Source organism: Ipomoea nil, unplaced genomic scaffold, assembly GCF_001879475.1.
Source record: "Ipomoea nil cultivar Tokyo-kokei standard unplaced genomic scaffold, Asagao_1.1 scaffold1900, whole genome shotgun sequence".
NCBI classification, from domain to species: domain Eukaryota; kingdom Viridiplantae; phylum Streptophyta; class Magnoliopsida; order Solanales; family Convolvulaceae; genus Ipomoea; species Ipomoea nil.
This window is the reverse complement of record NW_017618328.1, coordinates 453,351-472,595: the sequence shown is the minus strand read 5'-3', so window position 1 is coordinate 472,595 and position 19,245 is coordinate 453,351. Positions and strand designations below refer to the sequence as shown.

At 34.3% G+C, this 19,245-nt stretch overlaps 2 protein-coding genes across 4 annotated transcripts; one reads left to right on the top strand and one right to left on the bottom strand.

Moving 5' to 3' along the window:
- Positions 1–3,381: 3,381 nt before the first annotated feature.
- LOC109193705 (kinase-interacting family protein) lies at positions 3,382–9,996 on the top strand. Its single transcript, XM_019344558.1, has 3 exons — positions 3,382–3,574; positions 4,845–4,994; positions 8,688–9,996. Exons 2-3 carry the CDS (start codon positions 4,865–4,867, stop codon positions 9,680–9,682), a joined length of 1,125 nt encoding a protein of 374 aa, XP_019200103.1. The 5' UTR covers positions 3,382–3,574; positions 4,845–4,864; the 3' UTR covers positions 9,683–9,996.
- A 257-nt stretch (positions 9,997–10,253) lies between these two features.
- Positions 10,254–17,719, bottom strand: LOC109193706. Of its 3 annotated transcripts, XR_002056328.1 has the most exons (6): positions 17,128–17,719; positions 15,610–15,659; positions 15,261–15,348; positions 10,839–10,955; positions 10,454–10,550; positions 10,254–10,410 (listed from the first exon to the last, which is right to left on the bottom strand). XR_002056328.1 is itself a non-coding variant. In XM_019344559.1 (5 exons), exons 1-5 carry the CDS (start codon positions 17,620–17,622, stop codon positions 10,506–10,508), a joined length of 795 nt encoding a protein of 264 aa, XP_019200104.1. In that variant the 5' UTR covers positions 17,623–17,719; the 3' UTR covers positions 10,254–10,505. The 3 variants fall into 3 exon arrangements, 2 of the variants coding, with proteins under 2 accessions (XP_019200104.1, XP_019200105.1); XM_019344559.1 differs by having other exon boundaries at positions 10,254–10,550; XM_019344560.1 differs by lacking the exons at positions 10,254–10,410; positions 10,454–10,550; positions 10,839–10,955 and adding an exon at positions 11,006–11,153.
- Positions 17,720–19,245: the final 1,526 nt, after the last annotated feature.

Sequence of the window (19,245 nt, the reverse complement as noted above, 5' to 3'; positions counted from 1 at the left end):
TATACATTTGCCTAAATTTGTAAATATAAGGACATTTGGATATAAACAAATAACTAAATATAAATAAATAAATAAATAAATAAATAAATATATATATATATATATATATATATATATATATATATATATATATATATAGGGAATGAATCATGTGCATTTGTGGCTTCCCGTGCGGTTGTGCGGTTGATTAATGTGCGTGAGTTTTATACTTAATGTGCGTGAGTCTTTTGCTTAATGTGCCTGAGCTTTGTACTTAATGTGCGTGAGTGTGTAATGTTAATGTGCGTGAGTTTTGTACTTAATGTGCCTAAGTATTGTACTTAATGTGTGAGTGGTTTGTGCTTAATGTGCGTGACTTTTAACACAATCGCACATGAAGCTATAAACAAAATACATTCAGACCACAAACTCACACACATTAAACACAAAATTCAGATGAAGATGAAGACGTATATGATGAAGAACAGAGAGAGGGGAAGAGAGGATTAAGGGAATATGAAGAGAAGACGAAGACGTATATGAAGAAGAACAGAGAGAGAGAGAGGAAGAGAGGATTAAGGGAAAAGAGATGAAGAGAAGACGAAGACGAAGACGTATATGTACAGGAGCAACAGAAGTACATTAACATTACACACACACGCACATTAAGTACAAATCTCAGGCACATTAAACACAAGACTCAGACACATTAAGTACAAAACTCATGCACATTAACATTAGTACATTACACACTCACGCACATTAAGTACAAAGCTCAGGCACATTAAGCACAAGACTCACGCACATTAAGTACAGAGCTCATGCATATTAGTCAACCGCACAACCGAATGGAAAGCACCCAACCGCATTGGAACCTTTCAATATATATATATATATATATATATATATATATATATATATATATATATATATATATATATATATATATATATATATATATATATACACACACACACACACACAACTATATTATAGAGGACTGTGAGGACAGATGTAGTCGTGTGCCATTAGTCTGTATAGTATATCGTGTGCATATATTTGTAAATTAATAGAGTCTGGGTTTGAAACCTGATGTTACATGTATGCTATTGTGCCATTGTGTATTAAATTGTGTGCATGATACTAATTTGTCGTGTGCCCATTATTTATCTGCACAGTCCTCTATATATTACTGTACTCATGTGAACGCAACTCTATATATAATAGGGTTTTTCAGTTTTTGGTTCGATTCGGTTTAGTTAAAAACCGAATCGAAATCAATCGGTTTATAAAATATAAAACCAATCTATTTTTAACAATAAACCAAAACCTAATCGTTCGGTTCGGATAACCTGAACCGAAATGCCCACCCCTACCCGTAACAGATGATTTGCTGGAATAAATTTTTGTTTTTTAATTTTTGAGTGTACTATAATAGTGATGCCATCAAATCACAAGGTATTTTGCTCCGAAACAATATTAATGTGTAATTATTTTGTTTATGGAACGCCAATAAATTATATTTTGTCTTTTTATTACATCTAAAACGTTATTGATCCTATGTCTTCAATATAACAATCTTTTATATATTGCATCATAATATCATGGCCGTGCAACGCACGGGTGCAACTACTAGTTATTGTTGAAGAAAATAAGAAAATATATGGTGGATGCATGTGTATGGTAACAATTAATAGTGAAAAAGATAACGGAAATTATACTGGTAGGAGTATGTTTGTCCAAAATATGGTATAGTACAACTTTTATAGCATAATGTATTAAAAAAACCATAACGGAAAAACGGATATGAATGATGGGTATAACTTCATTAACATTTATTATGTGTTTTAGATTATAATGGTTGTTTTATTTTTATACCCTTAATCTATTTTCATGCATGCCAATAAACTTCAAAATTAAAATAATTAAATAAGAATTGATAAAATATATAAGTAAATAATTTAAAAATAATCAACCAACACATGCATGAATCTTTTTAAGTAGCTAGCTAATATTCCATCTAGAAATATCAAACCAAGATTCTTAAGGAAGGGAAGTGTATTACACTTCCTCTAAAAATATTAAAAGATTATTTTCTTGTGTGTGCGCGTTTTTTTTTTTTTTTTTTTTTTTTTTTTTTTTTTTTTTTTGTGTGTGTTGGGGTAAATTGTATTTTTCTTTTTAAATAATGAGTTTGGTAAATATACACACAGACACACACTAATTTATGTAATTGTTTTTATAAATCTATAAAACTAAAAAATTATTTTTAATAGTTTAATTGTATTTAATTATTTTTATATTTTAAAATATGTTATAGCATATTGATTAAAGAATAAACATTATATATTGTTAAAATAAAATGGCATAAAGAGTAAAAATGTAAAGGAATCTCACATAATCTAAGACAAGTAAGGGAATCACATTCACTAAAAAATTATTGGAGTCCAGAAGTACACAATTTACATTCTGAATGTTCACAATTTTACATACTAAATGTTCATCATTCAAATTGTGAACATTTAGCGGTAGTTATACAGTAGACTATGGTCCATAGTACTATGTGGACCATGGTTGTCAAATGAAATTGTAGTATAATTAAAATGATACTTTTGTGTTGCTAAAATGAAAGTAGTGTGTGTGAAAAATGAAACTAAAAAATAGAACTCATTCAACAATGTATTATCAAATGAAACTGTAGTATAATTAAAATGATACTTTAACATTGTTAAAATGAAAGTAGTGTGTGTGGAAAATGAAATTAAAATTCAAAACCATACAATAACATATAAACTAAAATGAACCAAATAAACGTGGAGTGTAATTAAAACAATATTTTAGCATTATGTGGAAAATGAAACAACAAAATAGAGATCATACAATAATGTATATTGTCAAATGAAACTGTAGTAGAATAAAAATAATACTTCGTATTGCTATAATGAAACTAGTGAGTGTGAAAATAGAATTGAAAATAGAACAATATTATTAAATGAAACTAAAGTGTAATTAGGATGACACTTAATTTATGGACCACATTAAAATTTGTCAACATTCAGAATATATTATTGTGTATTTTAAAACCGACCCACCCGGTTCCATAACATAACTATTGCTAAAAAATATCTCAAAATTTTATGTAAAAACAAGTCACATTCCTAAAAAAAAATAATATAAATTGAATCAAACATGTCAATCTAACAATCCAAAACAAATATTATCCTGATTATCTTATATACCTTAGACCAAACACCCCTAAAATTTTGCAATTTTTTTTTTTTATATATAGTTTAGTCCCAAAATAAAATCCTTGTGTGGGGCCCAACAAAATTCTTTGACTTCTTCATCACCCCAGTCCCAATAAGTCCCCTGGGTGCTGAAACCCCCTCACTCCCCAAGTCCCCCACCCATCCACGAACTAAAACGAAATTCTCAGACTCACATCAAACAGATTCATACAATCCAAACCCCCTACTCTCATCTCTCTCTCTATACATATATATATATATACAAGTCAGAATTGCTTTTTCTCTCTAAGCCCTTGTGCATGTGCACTACTGCCGCTGCTTCTACTACTTGTTCCTAACACCTCAAGGTAAAAATTCCATCCTCTCTCTCTCTCTCTCTCTCTGAAATGCATACCATTTTCTGCTTAATCATGTTTTCCGTATATCAAATGGGAGGGGAGGTGGGATTCAAACTACACCTACAACCTTTTATCTCCGATCCTTTCATTCTTCCCTTATCAACAAACATTTTCTTAATCAAAAGGAAATAAATGCCCGGGTTTCTGAGTTCTTGTATAAGAAAGAAGAAACTCCTTCTTTTCTTTTTATTTATTTATTTATTAAATTTTTTGTTGTCAAAATTAGACTTGAGATTTCATACTTGACTGACATCTCCATTCTGCTAGTAAGAAATTACAATCGACTACAGTTTTTTACTGACCCAAAAGACATGGGTTTTCTGATTTCTTTTTCCCTTAAAAATATTTAAATAATTAATTATTTTTTAAAAAAATTTTAACTACTACTGTTGCGTGTTGACTAGCTGCTTCTTCTATTGTAGTACCCCGTTTTAAAGAGAAACCGTACTCATCATTAATTGTACTGGTGTCCCATTGAATATCTATGTGCAAACTTCTGCTAGCTTCACAACTTCAATTTCTTGCATATTTATCACCATTATATATATAAATAAATAAATTTAGGATGCATAATGCATTACGTACTTAAAAAGAAAAAGAAAATATTGCACTTTTCGTCTATCATTGACATTTTGCACTTTTCATTTCTCTACTATCAAAAGTTAGGTACAAAAAGTGACCACGAGAAGTTAATAAAATGACAAAAGGTGTAATGCTAATGATAGCTTAGAGGTAAAAAGTGAGCAATATCATCTATTATGGACGAATTCTACAATTATCATATAATTTAGGAATGAAAAGTACAATTTTCGCTAAGAAAAATTAAGATCTAAAATTTTAGTTTACTCTATTGCCTATTTTTTTTTTTCATCTTTCAAAGTTGATTGGATTTGATTCTCAACTATTAAAACTTCTTTGATACTAAACTGATGTATGTGTTGAATCTCAACTAAAAGGCTAAGTTGATAGTTGGATTGTTTATATTTTATATGATGAATATTAAAAGTCACAATATTAAGATTACAAGTGACATTTTTTATGGTTAGTATCCTCCAATCATGTGGATTTTGTATTTAAGATCAATAGTGAGGAAATGTAATTGTGGATCTATCATATTGAGTATAAACTTTTTAAGGGTCATTTAATGATTTTTTTTTAAATGTTGGGCAAGTATAATTAATGTATGTTTTTTTCTGGGTTTGTGGGTTTAATTGAGTAGGTCCTGTTTGGTCTGCTCGAATGGACACAAAAATGAGAGAAGGGCAGAAAGGCTGTGGTGGTGAGGAGGCTACTGTTGTGCCTTATTCTTCAAATCATTCAAGAAGGGGAAGCTTTGGCAAACCTTCTTGGCTTCTTTGCTCTGTTGCTGGTAGGTACATATATATAATCATCACCTTTATGCTTCTTCATATTTATTTTCGATCAATCTCATTTTATCTGTCTTGTTTATTGTGTTTTGAATGGCGACTGAGTATAAATTTAGGGTGTGTTTGGTTGGTAGGTTTAACACTCAGATATGGGTATAAAAGTGATTGTTATTGTTTGGTTGACTGATTTTTAAAACACTACTATGAATTTGGAATACCTCATTAATGGAAAAACTCATTTCCTTATTTTATAAGGATTTCATCCCATTATTCATCATTAGTCTAATAATTCTCATTCCACCTTACTACCAAACATGTAAAATACTTATACCAAAACCCATTACCATTACCAAGTATTTGATACACATTCCGATTCTGATTCTGATGTGTGAACCAAACACACCCTTAATATTTTAAAATAAAAATTAATACTTTAAAATTAAATTATATTAAATTATTTCTTCATTTTTTAATAAAAAATTTTCAAATCTCAAAATTTTAAAAGTACTCCCTACTCAGCCCAGGTTAAGAACTGTAGTTCATTTATGTGTAAGGATGGGTAAGGTGGGGCATAACAAAAGTAAGCAATTATTATGGCCCTACCAGCTTGCATTTCCATTTGGAATTATGTCTGCTGTAGTTAATAGAAGAGTCCAAATTTTACTTTAAATTGTAAAATTTCATAAGAGTTATTTACCTTTTTAGATGGAATTTTACTCTACTAAATTGATGGGGGGTGTGGGGTTTTGTTAGATCAATGTGCACATTATTTTACACATGTTGATGATATTAATTTTGTGTAGGGTGCACCAATTAACGAACAATTAATTAATGGACATAAAAATGGTTAAAATAGAGTAATTAAAACTTTGGGGTAAATAATATTTGTAATTAAATTTCTTATGTTAGGGTGAAACTTTCATTCCCCAGGGAAAAATGAGTACATTTTTGGATGTGTGGGAGAAAGTGAGATGAAAGGTCACTTTCTTCCTTACTGCACAATACATGGCGACACAGAAAAGTTGGCCAAAAAAGCCTATAACTTTTGCTGCTAATGTCAAATCTGTTTCAACCCTTATTAAACATACTGCCACAGTACCTTTTTGGGTTTTCAAAATTTGAACCAAAATAAATAAATTACACCCAAAAAACCAAAAAAAAAAAAAAAAAAAAAAGAGTGGCAGACAGAAAATGATTCTTCCTTAGAATTGTTTTCTGTTTTTCAGAGGCACGTCACAGCACAGGGGTATCATGTTATTGTCTTGTTTCTGTGGATGCACACAAAGAATCCAATGATGCACAGAGGCCTAGCTGTTACCTTTTTTTTTTTTTTTTTTTTTTAAAGCCATAGATTAATAATAGTCCGAAGACAAAACATTACACAGATAGGGAGGAGGGTTATAGAACCACTCCATTGTTAGTACTTAAATAATTCAGAAAGCTAAGGTGCCAATAATTTCTTAAGATGACCATGCATGTTTTTCTAGGGTTGTGCAATGTCGGTACATGATCACAAGGAGATAAATCAGTTTAGGTTGCTTATAACTGACTGATTCAAACTAAGGTTACCAAACGACAAACTCGGTTGGAGTTGCCGACCACGCATGTTTTTGGATGATGAGGAAAATCCCACGACCCTTTTAGGTGTAAGTAAACCCTTCCTAACCGGCAAAGGACCATAAGGAAGTAAACTAACCTAGCTAGGTTACCTATAGCTGACCTGCTCAGACCAATAGGGTAAAAATTCGAACTTATGACCTTATGGTTATAAGTGTGAATATGATCTCGCCATCTTGGCTGGGGTTAACCCCTACCATGCATGTTTCGTTCTTTGGTTGGTGTTCCTAGTTTTTGCCTGGTTTCAGACCAATTATTTTAACCTTTGAACCCAAAAGCTAGTGTCTTTATACAATGATTAAGCATCATTTAGTAGACTGTTTAAGCTACCACAATATGGAATCTTTGACGTTACCAATCCTTTCTCTCGCTGTTGCATTTATGTGCCCAAGCCAAGATAGTTAAGAATACAAACTTGTAACCACAAAGTCAAAAGTTCAAATCTCAAATCTTTTTAATTTGAGCCGATAAGTTATAGACAACTTAAGTTGGTTTTACCTCATTTTGGCCCTTTGTCGGTTAGGGTTACAAGACGGAGTTTACCTAGTATACATCCTCGGATAGTGGCAGTGGGTATTTGTGTTGTAGATTGCCATAATTGAAATGGTAAATATTTGATGATTTCATGAATTTGAATTGGAAAAATTATATACTCTCTTGGTCCCATTTTGCTTGTTCTGTTTACTCTTTATTGGTTAAACCAACTCTTTTTTCTTACTTATTTTCTTTAGTAATTTTTAGTTATTTTTAAATTTGATTGTTTGTGTTGTAGTTTCTAAATATATAAATTATATATATTAATATTAAATTTAATATTATAAAAATTAAATTAGAAATAACTTCAGTCAAGTCTCAACCAGACAAGTAAAATGGTATAGAGGGAGTATATTTATAGCAGATTTGGTTTTTGAATTTGAAACCCTAAAGATATCATTGTCACTTGGTACCATTGTTTTCAGCATCGTCTTATATGGCAGAAGATGGGCCAAAGGGGTCCATTTCTTGACCTTATACGCAATAAATCATCAAACAAATGTGATCTCAATTTCAAACTTCAAAATTTTCTATATTCTAATAAATGCACCATTTTCAATTCAAAATTGCGTTGTCTCTGTCAGATTTGGTTGACAAGTGAAGAACACAAAATAAAATTTAATGTTCTTTAAAAAAAAAAAACTTTTTCTTCCATATGAATTGTTCTTTTCTAGAAAAAAATAATCATGAATAAGTATTGTTAGTGCATAAATTCCATATAAAGGACAAATCCCCACTTAATTACTAAACATTTTTATTCTCTTATAGACTTGACCTTTAAGAACAAATGTAGATTAGATGAGAGTTTTTAACAATGTAGTGGCCTTATAAAAAAAATTATTTATTATAACATAATTGCACATTCTATTTTATTAAAAAGAAATAGAACGAGGTAACCCCAACTTGAGGGAGGCCCTAGTTTGAGATTAGTAGTAGTTTACATTTTTAATATACTGAATGTATATTATTTATATATAGAAGGTACATTATTTGGTAGTATATCAAATAATGTACTTTATAAAAAATGAACTTTTTAGTATTAAAAATGTATTTTATATCAATAGTTCTCTTTACAAGGTGGATCAGGGTCCATGCCATAATGATTGAGTCTGATCTAACCTGTGGCCTCGTTTAAGGAAGGGATTGAGGAAAAGGCCTGGTGCTAGCAAATTATTGTGTGGACCAGGGTTCACACAGTGTTAGGTGGACCATAACAAAAAGTACATTTTTAATCTATTAAAAATACATTATTTGTGTATTGAATGTACATTATACAAAATAATGTACTTTATCTGAATATAATGTACATTTTTAATATATTAAAAGTACATTATTTGTTTAGTGAATATATATTATTTAATAGTATAGTCCACACAACTTGCCTCCACTAGAAAGTTTTCCTTTTTCAAATGCGGTTTTGTAAAAAATTTATAAATTAAATATTACTCGTAACAATTAAGAATTTTTTTAACACTTATGATTCTTTACAAGTGTTATATACTGTTTCAATTTGAAGTTAATACATATATTTTTTGTTTGGTAAGATTTGGATGAGAGGATGAAGATGTTGGGAGTGAATCTCCCTGCAGAAGGCAAAGCAGATGACAGTTTTGCCAAACGTGCGGACGGCTACTACCAGCAACGCCCTCAGCTGCTGGCTTTGCTTCAAGATTTGTACAATGGCTACCTCTCCCTCGCCGACCGCTACTGCCAGGCGCTCGCCAAGACCCACCATTACCGCCGCTACTCCTCCCCCATCCCGTCCCTCCACTTCACCGACAACGAAGACGTTGATCAGGAAGACAACAATGGGGATGGCGGTGTTGATTCGTCAGATGCCGAGAGCTCTCTCTCATTCCAAGCTCAGTTTCCTCCCCAATTGGGAAACCAAGCCAAAATAGACCCTGATATGATCATTGCAGACTTGGTGGTTAGGACCGTGGAGTGCGAGATCATGCTGCACGAGCTCGCCCAGGTGGAGAGGCGCAGCTCGGAGTCGTCGAGGAAGATGGAGCTGCAGAAGAGCCTGGTGGAGGTGTTGGAGTCGGAGAGGCTGATTTTGCTGAACGAAAATGCGAGGCTCGGGTACCAGGTCTCTGCGCTCGCGGAGGAGAACAAAGGGCTGGCGTCGGAGTCCCTGTTCATGAAGAGGAAGGCGGCTGATCTCGCGAGGTGCCTGTTGAAGATGAGGGAGGACCATAGGGTGTTCATGCTGAGCCGCAAAATCGAGGACCTCCAAGGGCAGATCCACGGGCTCGAGAAGAGGAACAGGGAGTACTACGAGCAGCTCGTGAAGCATGAAGAGGAGAAGAGGATCAAGATGAAGGTGAAAAGTTTGGGGAGCTTCAAGGGGTGTTTCCAAGTACATGGAGATGTCACTTCTTGGGTCAACAATGGCAATAGTAGTACTAGTACTAGTATTCCTAGTGTGAAGAAGATTGGTCAGCAAGGCAATGGGGGTGGTTCTAAGCTGTGGGGTAGGGTCAAGAAATTTGACATCTTTCTTTGTGGACCTTATTTCAACCCCACCAACTGCTAAACCAACTCGGCTGGCTCCATACCATAAACCTCGGCTCGCTTTGCTCTATACGCTTCCCTCGTGACATCTCACCAATTTAAGACATTCACAATGCATGAGGTGTATCAACGAGTCGGAGACCATGGTACCAATTGGCAACTATCTAAGCAAAGGGCATGGAGTTTCAACTAGTTTGCTAGGCAAGAATGATATATAGCCTTATTGTACACTAATAGCCTACAACTGCTTAGTAGCAGACAATATGATGCTTTGCAGACAATTATGTATATCAAACTCCTAGTTCATTTGCTCTAAGTGCATATATTTGCAGCATCTCCCTCTGGCACTTCTTACAGCACTAAGAATTATCAAGGGGTTGTTTACTATGAAATTGGAGAAGTGGAAAAATAGAAAATGGAAAACTTGTTTATTAAACTCACTTCTCCAATTTCCTAACCTATCTCCATTCTTCACTTTTTCATTGATTTTGGAGAAGTGAAAATCAGACTTCTCTAAATGGAAAATGGGAAAAACACGTGTGAACAGTAATACCCTCCAAGAAATGGAAAACTGGAAAATGAAAAACAGAGAATTGAAGTAAACGACCCTAACTCTTTAGGCAAAATATACATTAGAAACAGCTTTTAGTCTATGCTTCACAGATCCTCCTATATTTACTAGGTAGCAGTCACTGACTCACTGGCTACTTGAACTCTTTTGTACAAGGTGTTTATTTACAACAAATATGCATGTTTTTTTTTTTTTTTTTTTTTTTTTAAATAATAATTATGCCAATGTTGAAATGTTGAGTTTGATGAAACAAATGAACACAGTAGAACTCATCTCAAATTGCCGGAGTCAGTTTCTCCTTGAGCTTAGCTATCCGAACCTGAATAAAAGTGGATGCCCCGAGGATTTCATAGGCACAAAGTGTCAAAGTCTTTTAGTTACACATGCAATTGACAACATGTATAGGTAGAATAGATGCATCCTAGTAGCATTAACAAAATTTAGAGCAAGAAGTCTAACATTTGTACCACTAAAATAAATATGGACATCAAAATAAATTATAGCAACAGAGTTTCTAATAAAGCAGGGACATACAAATATTTGAGGATGATAAAACAAAAGGGCAAACTATATCTACTCCAAAAGAAATAGAGAACTGAGTTCGCACCTTGAATGATTTGGAGCGACGTATGGAGGGATCCAGATCTAAAGCCACTGAATAGGAATTCTCAGCAGCCTCAATCTGGTCCAAAGCCATTAAAGCATCACCTTGGCATAAATAAGCCTGTAAAGTTAATATCTCAGTTAAGATCTGACTATATGTGCATTGATACTAATGGTTAGAATCCTTATACAAAAATTTGGTGATGTATATTGATAGATAGATCTTCATTAAATACCTGACTTTGCCTTTTTTTAGGAATTCTTGATACTTATCACAAGCACCCCACACCCCACACGACTAGTTGGAGGGGTTGTTCACCTTTTGAATCAAACAAAGTAGTAGGGGCTTCATAGAAACTTTCATTTTAAAGGAAAGCGAAAAACAAACCATTAGTCAATAGGAGCCCTACTTCCTTCTTTCCGACCCTCATCACTTCAATTAAAAGGCAAACCCATTTCTTAGTCACTAGGCTGAGCGCACCTTTGGTACTTTAATAGGGCGAGCTGTTTGATAGTGATTTCTTTCGTTTGGTAGGGCGACAAAGGCTACTTCAATTTAGGAAACAGTTGGAAACTGGAGAGGGTTGCCTTTGGAAGATTTCATCAGTAACAAAAGCCTCCCAACATAATCAAAAGGAAGGAGTGGGGCTGATTGAATCCAATCCATAAACCCGGAAATGAAACAAAGTTCGTTCCCATGTCAAGTAGGTAAAGTAGGCTACGTGTTAGAGGGATGTGAGAAGTTGAGAGATTAACTCCTAGCCTAGAGTTTTGAGTTTGAGTTGTGGTTGGCATCTTTCATTCCTCTGTGTAAATAGCCTAGCATGTATAACTTCTTCCATCAATAAATATACACTACTCTATAGAGTAATACGAACACTTCTACCTTGATAATTAACATGGTATCAGAGCGGTCAAAAGTGAGGTAGTGGGTCGTGTTTGGAATTGGGAGGCAACACCAGAGTCTGAGTTTCGCTGGCGACGGGTTCACGCGCCTTCACACACCTGCGCATGCAGTGGTTTCCGGCATCCTCTCTGATCACGGTTTGTACAATTGTTCTCGTCTCCCTATGTTGAGTTTGCCAAGGTATGGTTTGGGGTATCAAATTTTGAAGGGGTGTTGTCGGGAAGGAATTGGAATGGAAGAATATCGATTCATATAGAAGAAAAGGTTCTCTATTGATTCAAAGTTTCAAACACTGTACCTATGGGATAGAGGAAGGGGAAAAACCGAAGATTTCACATAGTACGTTTAGTACTTTTCTGATTTTTTTCGTACCTTTTGTTCAATGAGAAAATGGGTCAAATTCTACAGGATCAAACCTATGGGGCTTAAGGAATGATATAAAAAAAGAGAGGTGAAAGTATGAATATGAAATCAATAGAAATATGAAGTAGAAGAACCCAGATTCCAAATGAACAAATTCAAACTTGAAAGGGATCTTTCTGATTCTTGAAGAATGAGGGGCAAAGGGATTGATCAAGAAAGATCTTTTGTTCTTATTAGAAGATCGTGATTGGATCCACATATGTTTGGTAAAGAGAATAATTTGAAAGGGTATGGTTTGGGGTATTAAATTTTGAAAGGGTGTTGGTGTGTTGAGGCAGTTCGGCGGGAGTAGTTTTTCGGCTGTTTTTTAGCTGAGTTTATTTGGGGAGAATGGTTGAAAGAAGAACTATAACTATATTATGTACCCCTTCTAAATTAATTGATATAATGCTTGTTTCGGATGGGTCTAATTTTGCTGGGTATAACTATAACTATATTATCTACCCCTTCTAAATTAATTGATATAAAGCTTGTTTTGGATGGGTCTAATTTTGCTGGGTAGAAATTTTTGGTATTTTTGGTCAAAATAAAATTGAGTGGCATGGGTAAAGATGAGCATCTAACTAACGAGTGTCCAAAAAAACCCAATGCTGCAAAAGAGAGGAAAAATAATGATAAAGCTCTTTTATCCCCTATAATTAATTGTATTGATAGGAAGATTATATTATGGATGCAACACTGTAAAATCGTGAAAGAAGTTTGGGAATTGATAGATAAATGGTTTAGTGGGACACAAAACTTAAGAAACGAAAGGGATAAGGGCGGTCTTGCTTGGCATGAAGCTGTTGGATCGAGGGTAGAGTACACTACTAAAGGTCCTTAGACTTCCATGCAATTTTTCTTTAGGGATGTTGTTCACCATTGGATCTCGCCAACACAGCCCACTATAGTTTTTGTTACAAAGGTATCTTTTTTTGGTTCCCAGGGACTTTAGGGGAATCCACTCCCATGCTACAAACAGTAAAATCTAAACATTGACGCAAGCAAGAAGCGCACTAGCAGCGTGTGTTGCATGATTCTATTGTGTTTTTGCACTTGAATGGGTGGATAGTTGACTAGAAGATAACCTCAATTCGCCTGGCTGGCAGGCGGGCGGTGTGCTTATCTTGTATAACAACACCACAAAGCAAGTGGCTATTCTAGGTGCCTTAGGTGGGCAGCTGTGTGAGTGTGTGACAACACAATAGAGAAAGTGACAGTTTCGTGTAACATGCTATGGTCTCAACGCCCTTACATACAAGATAATGATTAGTTTCATGAACTATAAGCCTAGCTCACGCACAGTTATGAAGATTGGCCACAATCTGAGCAGTACCAACCACCCTACCCTGCAACCTATAGGCGGCTGTCCATCCTACAACCACCCAAAAAGGAATTGCAGTGATCTTGAATAGGAATCCTATGATGATAAAAGAAATCCGCATAAAAATACCACTAGATTGAGCACTAGTGATTTCGTACCCAATCAAAATCTTAGCTAATTGATTGAAGTGGGTAGCTCTAGTAGACCCATAGATCATGGAACAAATAGGGTGGGTAGGCCCAAGCACTACACTACACTACACGTATAGATGCAAATCCCTTGTTGTTACAGTATGTGTGGCTCTCACCGCATACGGTTCGCACAAAGACTCCTAAATCCACCTTAGCCTTTTCTTCCACCTCTCCTATATCATGTTCAAATGAGAACAATGTTTCATGTGACAAGTTGGACAAATCGCATTCGCCCATCTTGGGAGATCTAATGGCTATAAAATAAAGAAAAACATGATGTAATTTTTGTAATTATTTTAAACTTCATCCGTGGTCCATCCATGATAACTAACAATGCACTCAACTCGAGTGCACTGTCATAGATCTTGAGTGCATTATCAATTGTCTGCGGATGTACTATCAAACTTTTTCAAGTGCGTTGACGAAGTTTGTAATAATTACAAAAATCTCGCCATGTTTTTTTTCTCTTTTTTTCTTATTTTCCAACCATTAGATCTACTAAATCAATTGCTAGCATTTATCCACACTTCTCAAAGCCTTATTCTCGTGGTTGTCAGGCCCTATATATATAAGATTATGATCACATGAAAATTTGTTCTCAAAAGAAAACTAATAACTAATCTTTTTTGAAAAGATCGATCGGTTCTAAAACAATGAGAGAAAAAAGTGCAGTGGCATTTTAGTAACTTGTCAGGATCATCCCCCAACCACCTCCGCCCAACAATTCCCCTCCCAACCACCCTCGAACATGTGACCTGACTCTGATACCACTTGTTAAGATCAAACACTTACCACTTATGCCAAAAACTATTGCTAATAGCGAAAACGCAACTTTATTTCCTTATAAACCGCCATCACACTGTTCGATACACTAGGTGCTGGACTTGGCCTTTTCACCCTTTACTGGCTTCTGCCCTACAATCCCCGAGTGCTAGACTTGGCCTTTACCGGCCTCCGCCCAACATCCCAAACTTTAAAGTGTACTTTGCAATACTACAGAGTGCTTCTAGCATACAGCGAAATTGCACTCTATATTTTGTTGCGAAGTGCAATTTACAGTTAAAAATAATTACCAAAATGCCACAGCATTTTTTTCCTACCCTTTGTTTTAGAGTTGTTAGATATATAGACAGTTTAAAGTGAGAACAATGATTATTGTAAAAAATAAGAAAAAACACAGTAACATTTTCATAATTACTACAATTACTACAAGCTTCACGGTGCATTCACTGATATGGATATGCATTTATACATACATACATGTATGTGTATATGTGTGTAATACACACACACACATATATATACAAACATACATGCATACACACACACATATATACACATACATGTATGTGTATATGTGTGGATAACTATTATTGTTTCAAACAATTTCACGTGCTAACCATCAAAACAACATCAATAATAATAATAATAATAATAATAATAATAATATTATTATTATTATTATTATTATTATTATTATAATATAGGTGATGTGCTAACCATCAAAATGAAAATAGAACACCAAGCATGCTCTTGAAGGATTGAACCAAAAAACAAACAAAAAATGGCATAACTGTTATGAACTTATAATAAGCAACTCACGTCTGAATAAGTGGGAGCAATATTTAGAGCCTCTTTAGCATCTTGGAGTGCTCCTGCTGGGTCTTCCATTGCCAACCGAGCAACTGACCTGAATATATACAAGTTTGTTAAGCTAAGAGTCACAGCTAAAAGTGAATTCAGATTTGTATAAAACAGAGTTCTACTTCTCTCTATTGACAGAAATCCTTACAAAATGATTATCAGAGGGTCAAAAAGCAAAAAATCACGAAAGCAAAGATGGATGAAAAGCTTTCCATACCCAATATCATTTTTAATATTGTTCTCTTAAATATAAAAGAGTAGATTAAAATTACTATCAATAAAATCAGAGAGCTTATGTAGCACACACCTGTTTCTATATGAAATATGTACACCACCAAATGGTTTTAGATAAATAGCCTGCAGAATGAAATCAATGAATAAAAATGCACAATCAGTGACCTTTTGGACCATAGGCACTGAAAATTTGAAAAATGATTATTTTTGAATATTAATAGAGTGTTCAAGACATCTAATTGAAGAATCAGAGGATTATCTAGAGATCTTGTACCCGCATTGATACACTCCTAGGATGGTCAAAATAATCTCCAAACTACTAAAACATTTTATTAAGGCATCAATCGTTCTCTCAGTCAAATGGAATACAGTAGATCAACATTAGAAGTTAAAGTTTTACAAAAATGGTTAAATAACAACTAAGAAGAAGGTTATCAAGTCAATAAGATGCCCAAAGAACCAAAACATGAAAAGTAAACAGAAGAAATGTCTGCTTCCAGTATACTCAACGACATGAGCCAATTACTACAAAGAAGTAATCAACAGCGACTTATTTCCATTGGACAAAGGAGATCATTACAAAAATACAACTTAATCCTTACAAGTCTCTCTTTCCATTTATGTTTTGGAATACAATACAGTAGACACAGGGAAATTATATAATGATAATATAATTAATAAAAATAATGGGACAATTTGTAACAAAACTAATTAGCGTTGTGCCAATCTATCAGCAACACTTGACGAACTAAAAGAACTGTATATTTCCAAATACGGGTTTGACTACAATCTTAGGGCAGAAGTGAGTATCCACTCTGAACCTCTTAAGAGTTCTTGAAATTTTAATTATATGTTGTTCTCATTTGATATGCTACATTGCTACCAAGTTGATGTCTACTAAAAGGTAAATTCGGCATTTTGAATATATTTACATACTTTGAATGGAGGAATTCTTTTCTAAGCCTCTTGAAAAGTAAACGTGTGCATTCAAATGCAGCAACTAAAATGGAATACCCTGCAGATTGTCAGAATCCTCTGGTTTTCAACATTCAACTACTAATCACAATCTTTTTTTTTTCTTCCAATTTTCAGGAGAGAAAAAATAAAAAGGAGAAGAATAAGGCTCTGTTTGGTAGCTTATCTTAGAGCTTATAGCTTCTATCCCATGTAGCATTTCAAAAGGCTATGCCAAATAGCGTTTCAAAATAAGCTCGACTTTATAACTTTTTTTTTTTTTTTTATTAAATTTACAAAACTTACATCATTTACCCTCATAATCAAAATCTTAAAATCTTAATTTATTCTTTTGTCTTTTTATACTTATCCTAATTCAACAATTAATTTCAATTAGTTAACTTATTAGTCAGGCTTGCCAAACCGAGCCTAAATTGCTCATTACTAGCTTCTAGTGGTGCTTAATTTCTGAAAGAGTAACAGAATTCACAATGATTTTAACAAAAATTTACCCCAAAAAAAAAAAAAAAAAAGAATGAAATTTCTAGAAAAAAAAAAAAAAAAGGAAAAACAAAAAAAAAAAAAAAAAAAAAAAAAAAAAAAGGAAAGAGAAGTGTTTTGATGTGTAGTGTTATACCTGAGAGAGTAAATGGAAGGCCTCGGAGAAATTGGCCTTATCCATCTCATCTTCGGCTCTCTTCCTCAATGCCAGTGCCTCCAAACACTTGTTAGTCTCAGTCGCAATATCACTACCATCTCGGCCAAGGCAGAGGAAGGACATAATTTCCGCAGCCCGAGCAGGGGTGCCGCAGTGCTTGATAAAGACGGCATCGGGCACGACGACGACGTTGGGTCCGGCGCCGCATTTACCGAGGCAGCCGCAGGCGGTGACGGAGACATGGGGCGGCGCGATACCGGATAGGACTTGAAGGGATTCTAGAGAACCCTGTCTCCGGCACGTCCTATTTGTGCATACTCGCAACTCTACGCTCCTCTTTTCGGCTTCTTCGTGTTGAAATGATATGGATAAGGGCTTTGTTCTTGCGGCAGCTGAGATGGGTTTGGAAAGGGGGGGAAAGGGGGGAGAAAAGGGAGTGCGAGTGAGAGAGCTCAGATGAAGAATGATCTTCATCGTCTCAATCTCTATTCTTCTTCTATCTTGCTTTAGTCGTCCAAGATATCAGCTCACACTGTGTGATAATCCATCACACAAATTATTCAATTATTAAAAGAGTTAATACCCAAAATCGTCATCGACTATAGTGGTTTTTCTCAATTTCGTCCTAAACGACTTTGGTGACCTAATATCGTCCCAGACTTTTGTATTTCGCTTAATTTAGTCCCAGATTTTTGTGTTTTTGCTCAATTTAGTCCATCATTTGTTATTCTGTCCATTTGATGTTAAATAAATAGACAATTCAGTAATTTTAATATTGGCATCTCTTTACTCATAGACATGTGAACTGCGAAATCCTTTTTTTTTTTTTTTACGAATTACTCCCAGAATTACTCCTAAAACTGCAAATACAAAATTTGATTTGCAGGTCCGGGAGTAATTCTGGGTGTAATTCGTACAAGAAAGAGGAATTTTGCACTTCACAAGTTGAAAGTAAAGAGAGATCAATATTGACATTACTGAATTGTCCCTTTATTTAACACTAATTTGACGGAATAACAAATGGAGGACTAAATTGAGCGAAACACAAAAGTCTGGGACGATATTAGGTCACCAAAGTCGTTTAGGACGAAATTGAGAAAAACCACTATAATCGAGGACGATTTTGGGTATTAACTCATTATTAAAATGAGTCAACTCATATTTTTATTTAGGAAGTAAGGTGTCTCCATAATTTTCTCATTATAAGATTCAATTTAATACATTATTCATTATTATATTTTTGAGTAAATACCCAAAATGGTCCCTCGACTATAGCTAAATTCATAAATTGATCATCGACTTTCAATTTCAACCAATTAAGTCCTTAACTTTGTAATTTTAACACAATTTGGTCCTCTGTCCATTTGACCGTTTGTTGACTATGATTTTTGAGGATATATATGTAATTTCATGGTCCATCGTCGATTTTTTTAAGGTTCTAGTTGCATTTCCAGACCTCATTGTTACATTTGAATCCACTGCCGAAAGCAATTTACCAAATCCGGTTGCCTTTCTACATCCTCCCTTTGGATTCAATGTAGTTGAGTTCGTACCAGAGCGAAGAAGACGATGTGTTTCCGAACCAGTGCAACGTCATCCTGAAGGCCTCCACGTGCTCCGGTGAGAGCTAAAGATTCTTCTGGAGATTGTCGATCACGGTCAACAAACAGTCAAATAGATGGAGGAGCAAATCGTGTCAAAATTACAAAGTTAAGGACTTAATTGGTTGAAATTGAAAGTCGAGGACCAATTTGTGAATTTAGCTATAGTCGAGGGACTATTTTGGGTATTTACTCTATATATATTTTTTGGTACATTTTTCACTTTTCACGGTTCTTATATTGTTGTTAATCATTCTACTCGTGCTATTTGTTATTTGAGTCAACCATCCCGTGTGCTAGATTTCTATAAGGAGATTTTTTTTTTTTTTTTTTTTAAAGGTATAAGGGGATTTAGTAGAAAATTAAATAGTTTTCCGACATTCAACCAAACACTAGAAAATTAAATTTTTTTTTTTTAAAAAATGAGCCATTTTCTAGAAATCACTTTCCAAAAAATATTTTCTAAGGCTAACATTATCCCTGCAAATCTCTCTCA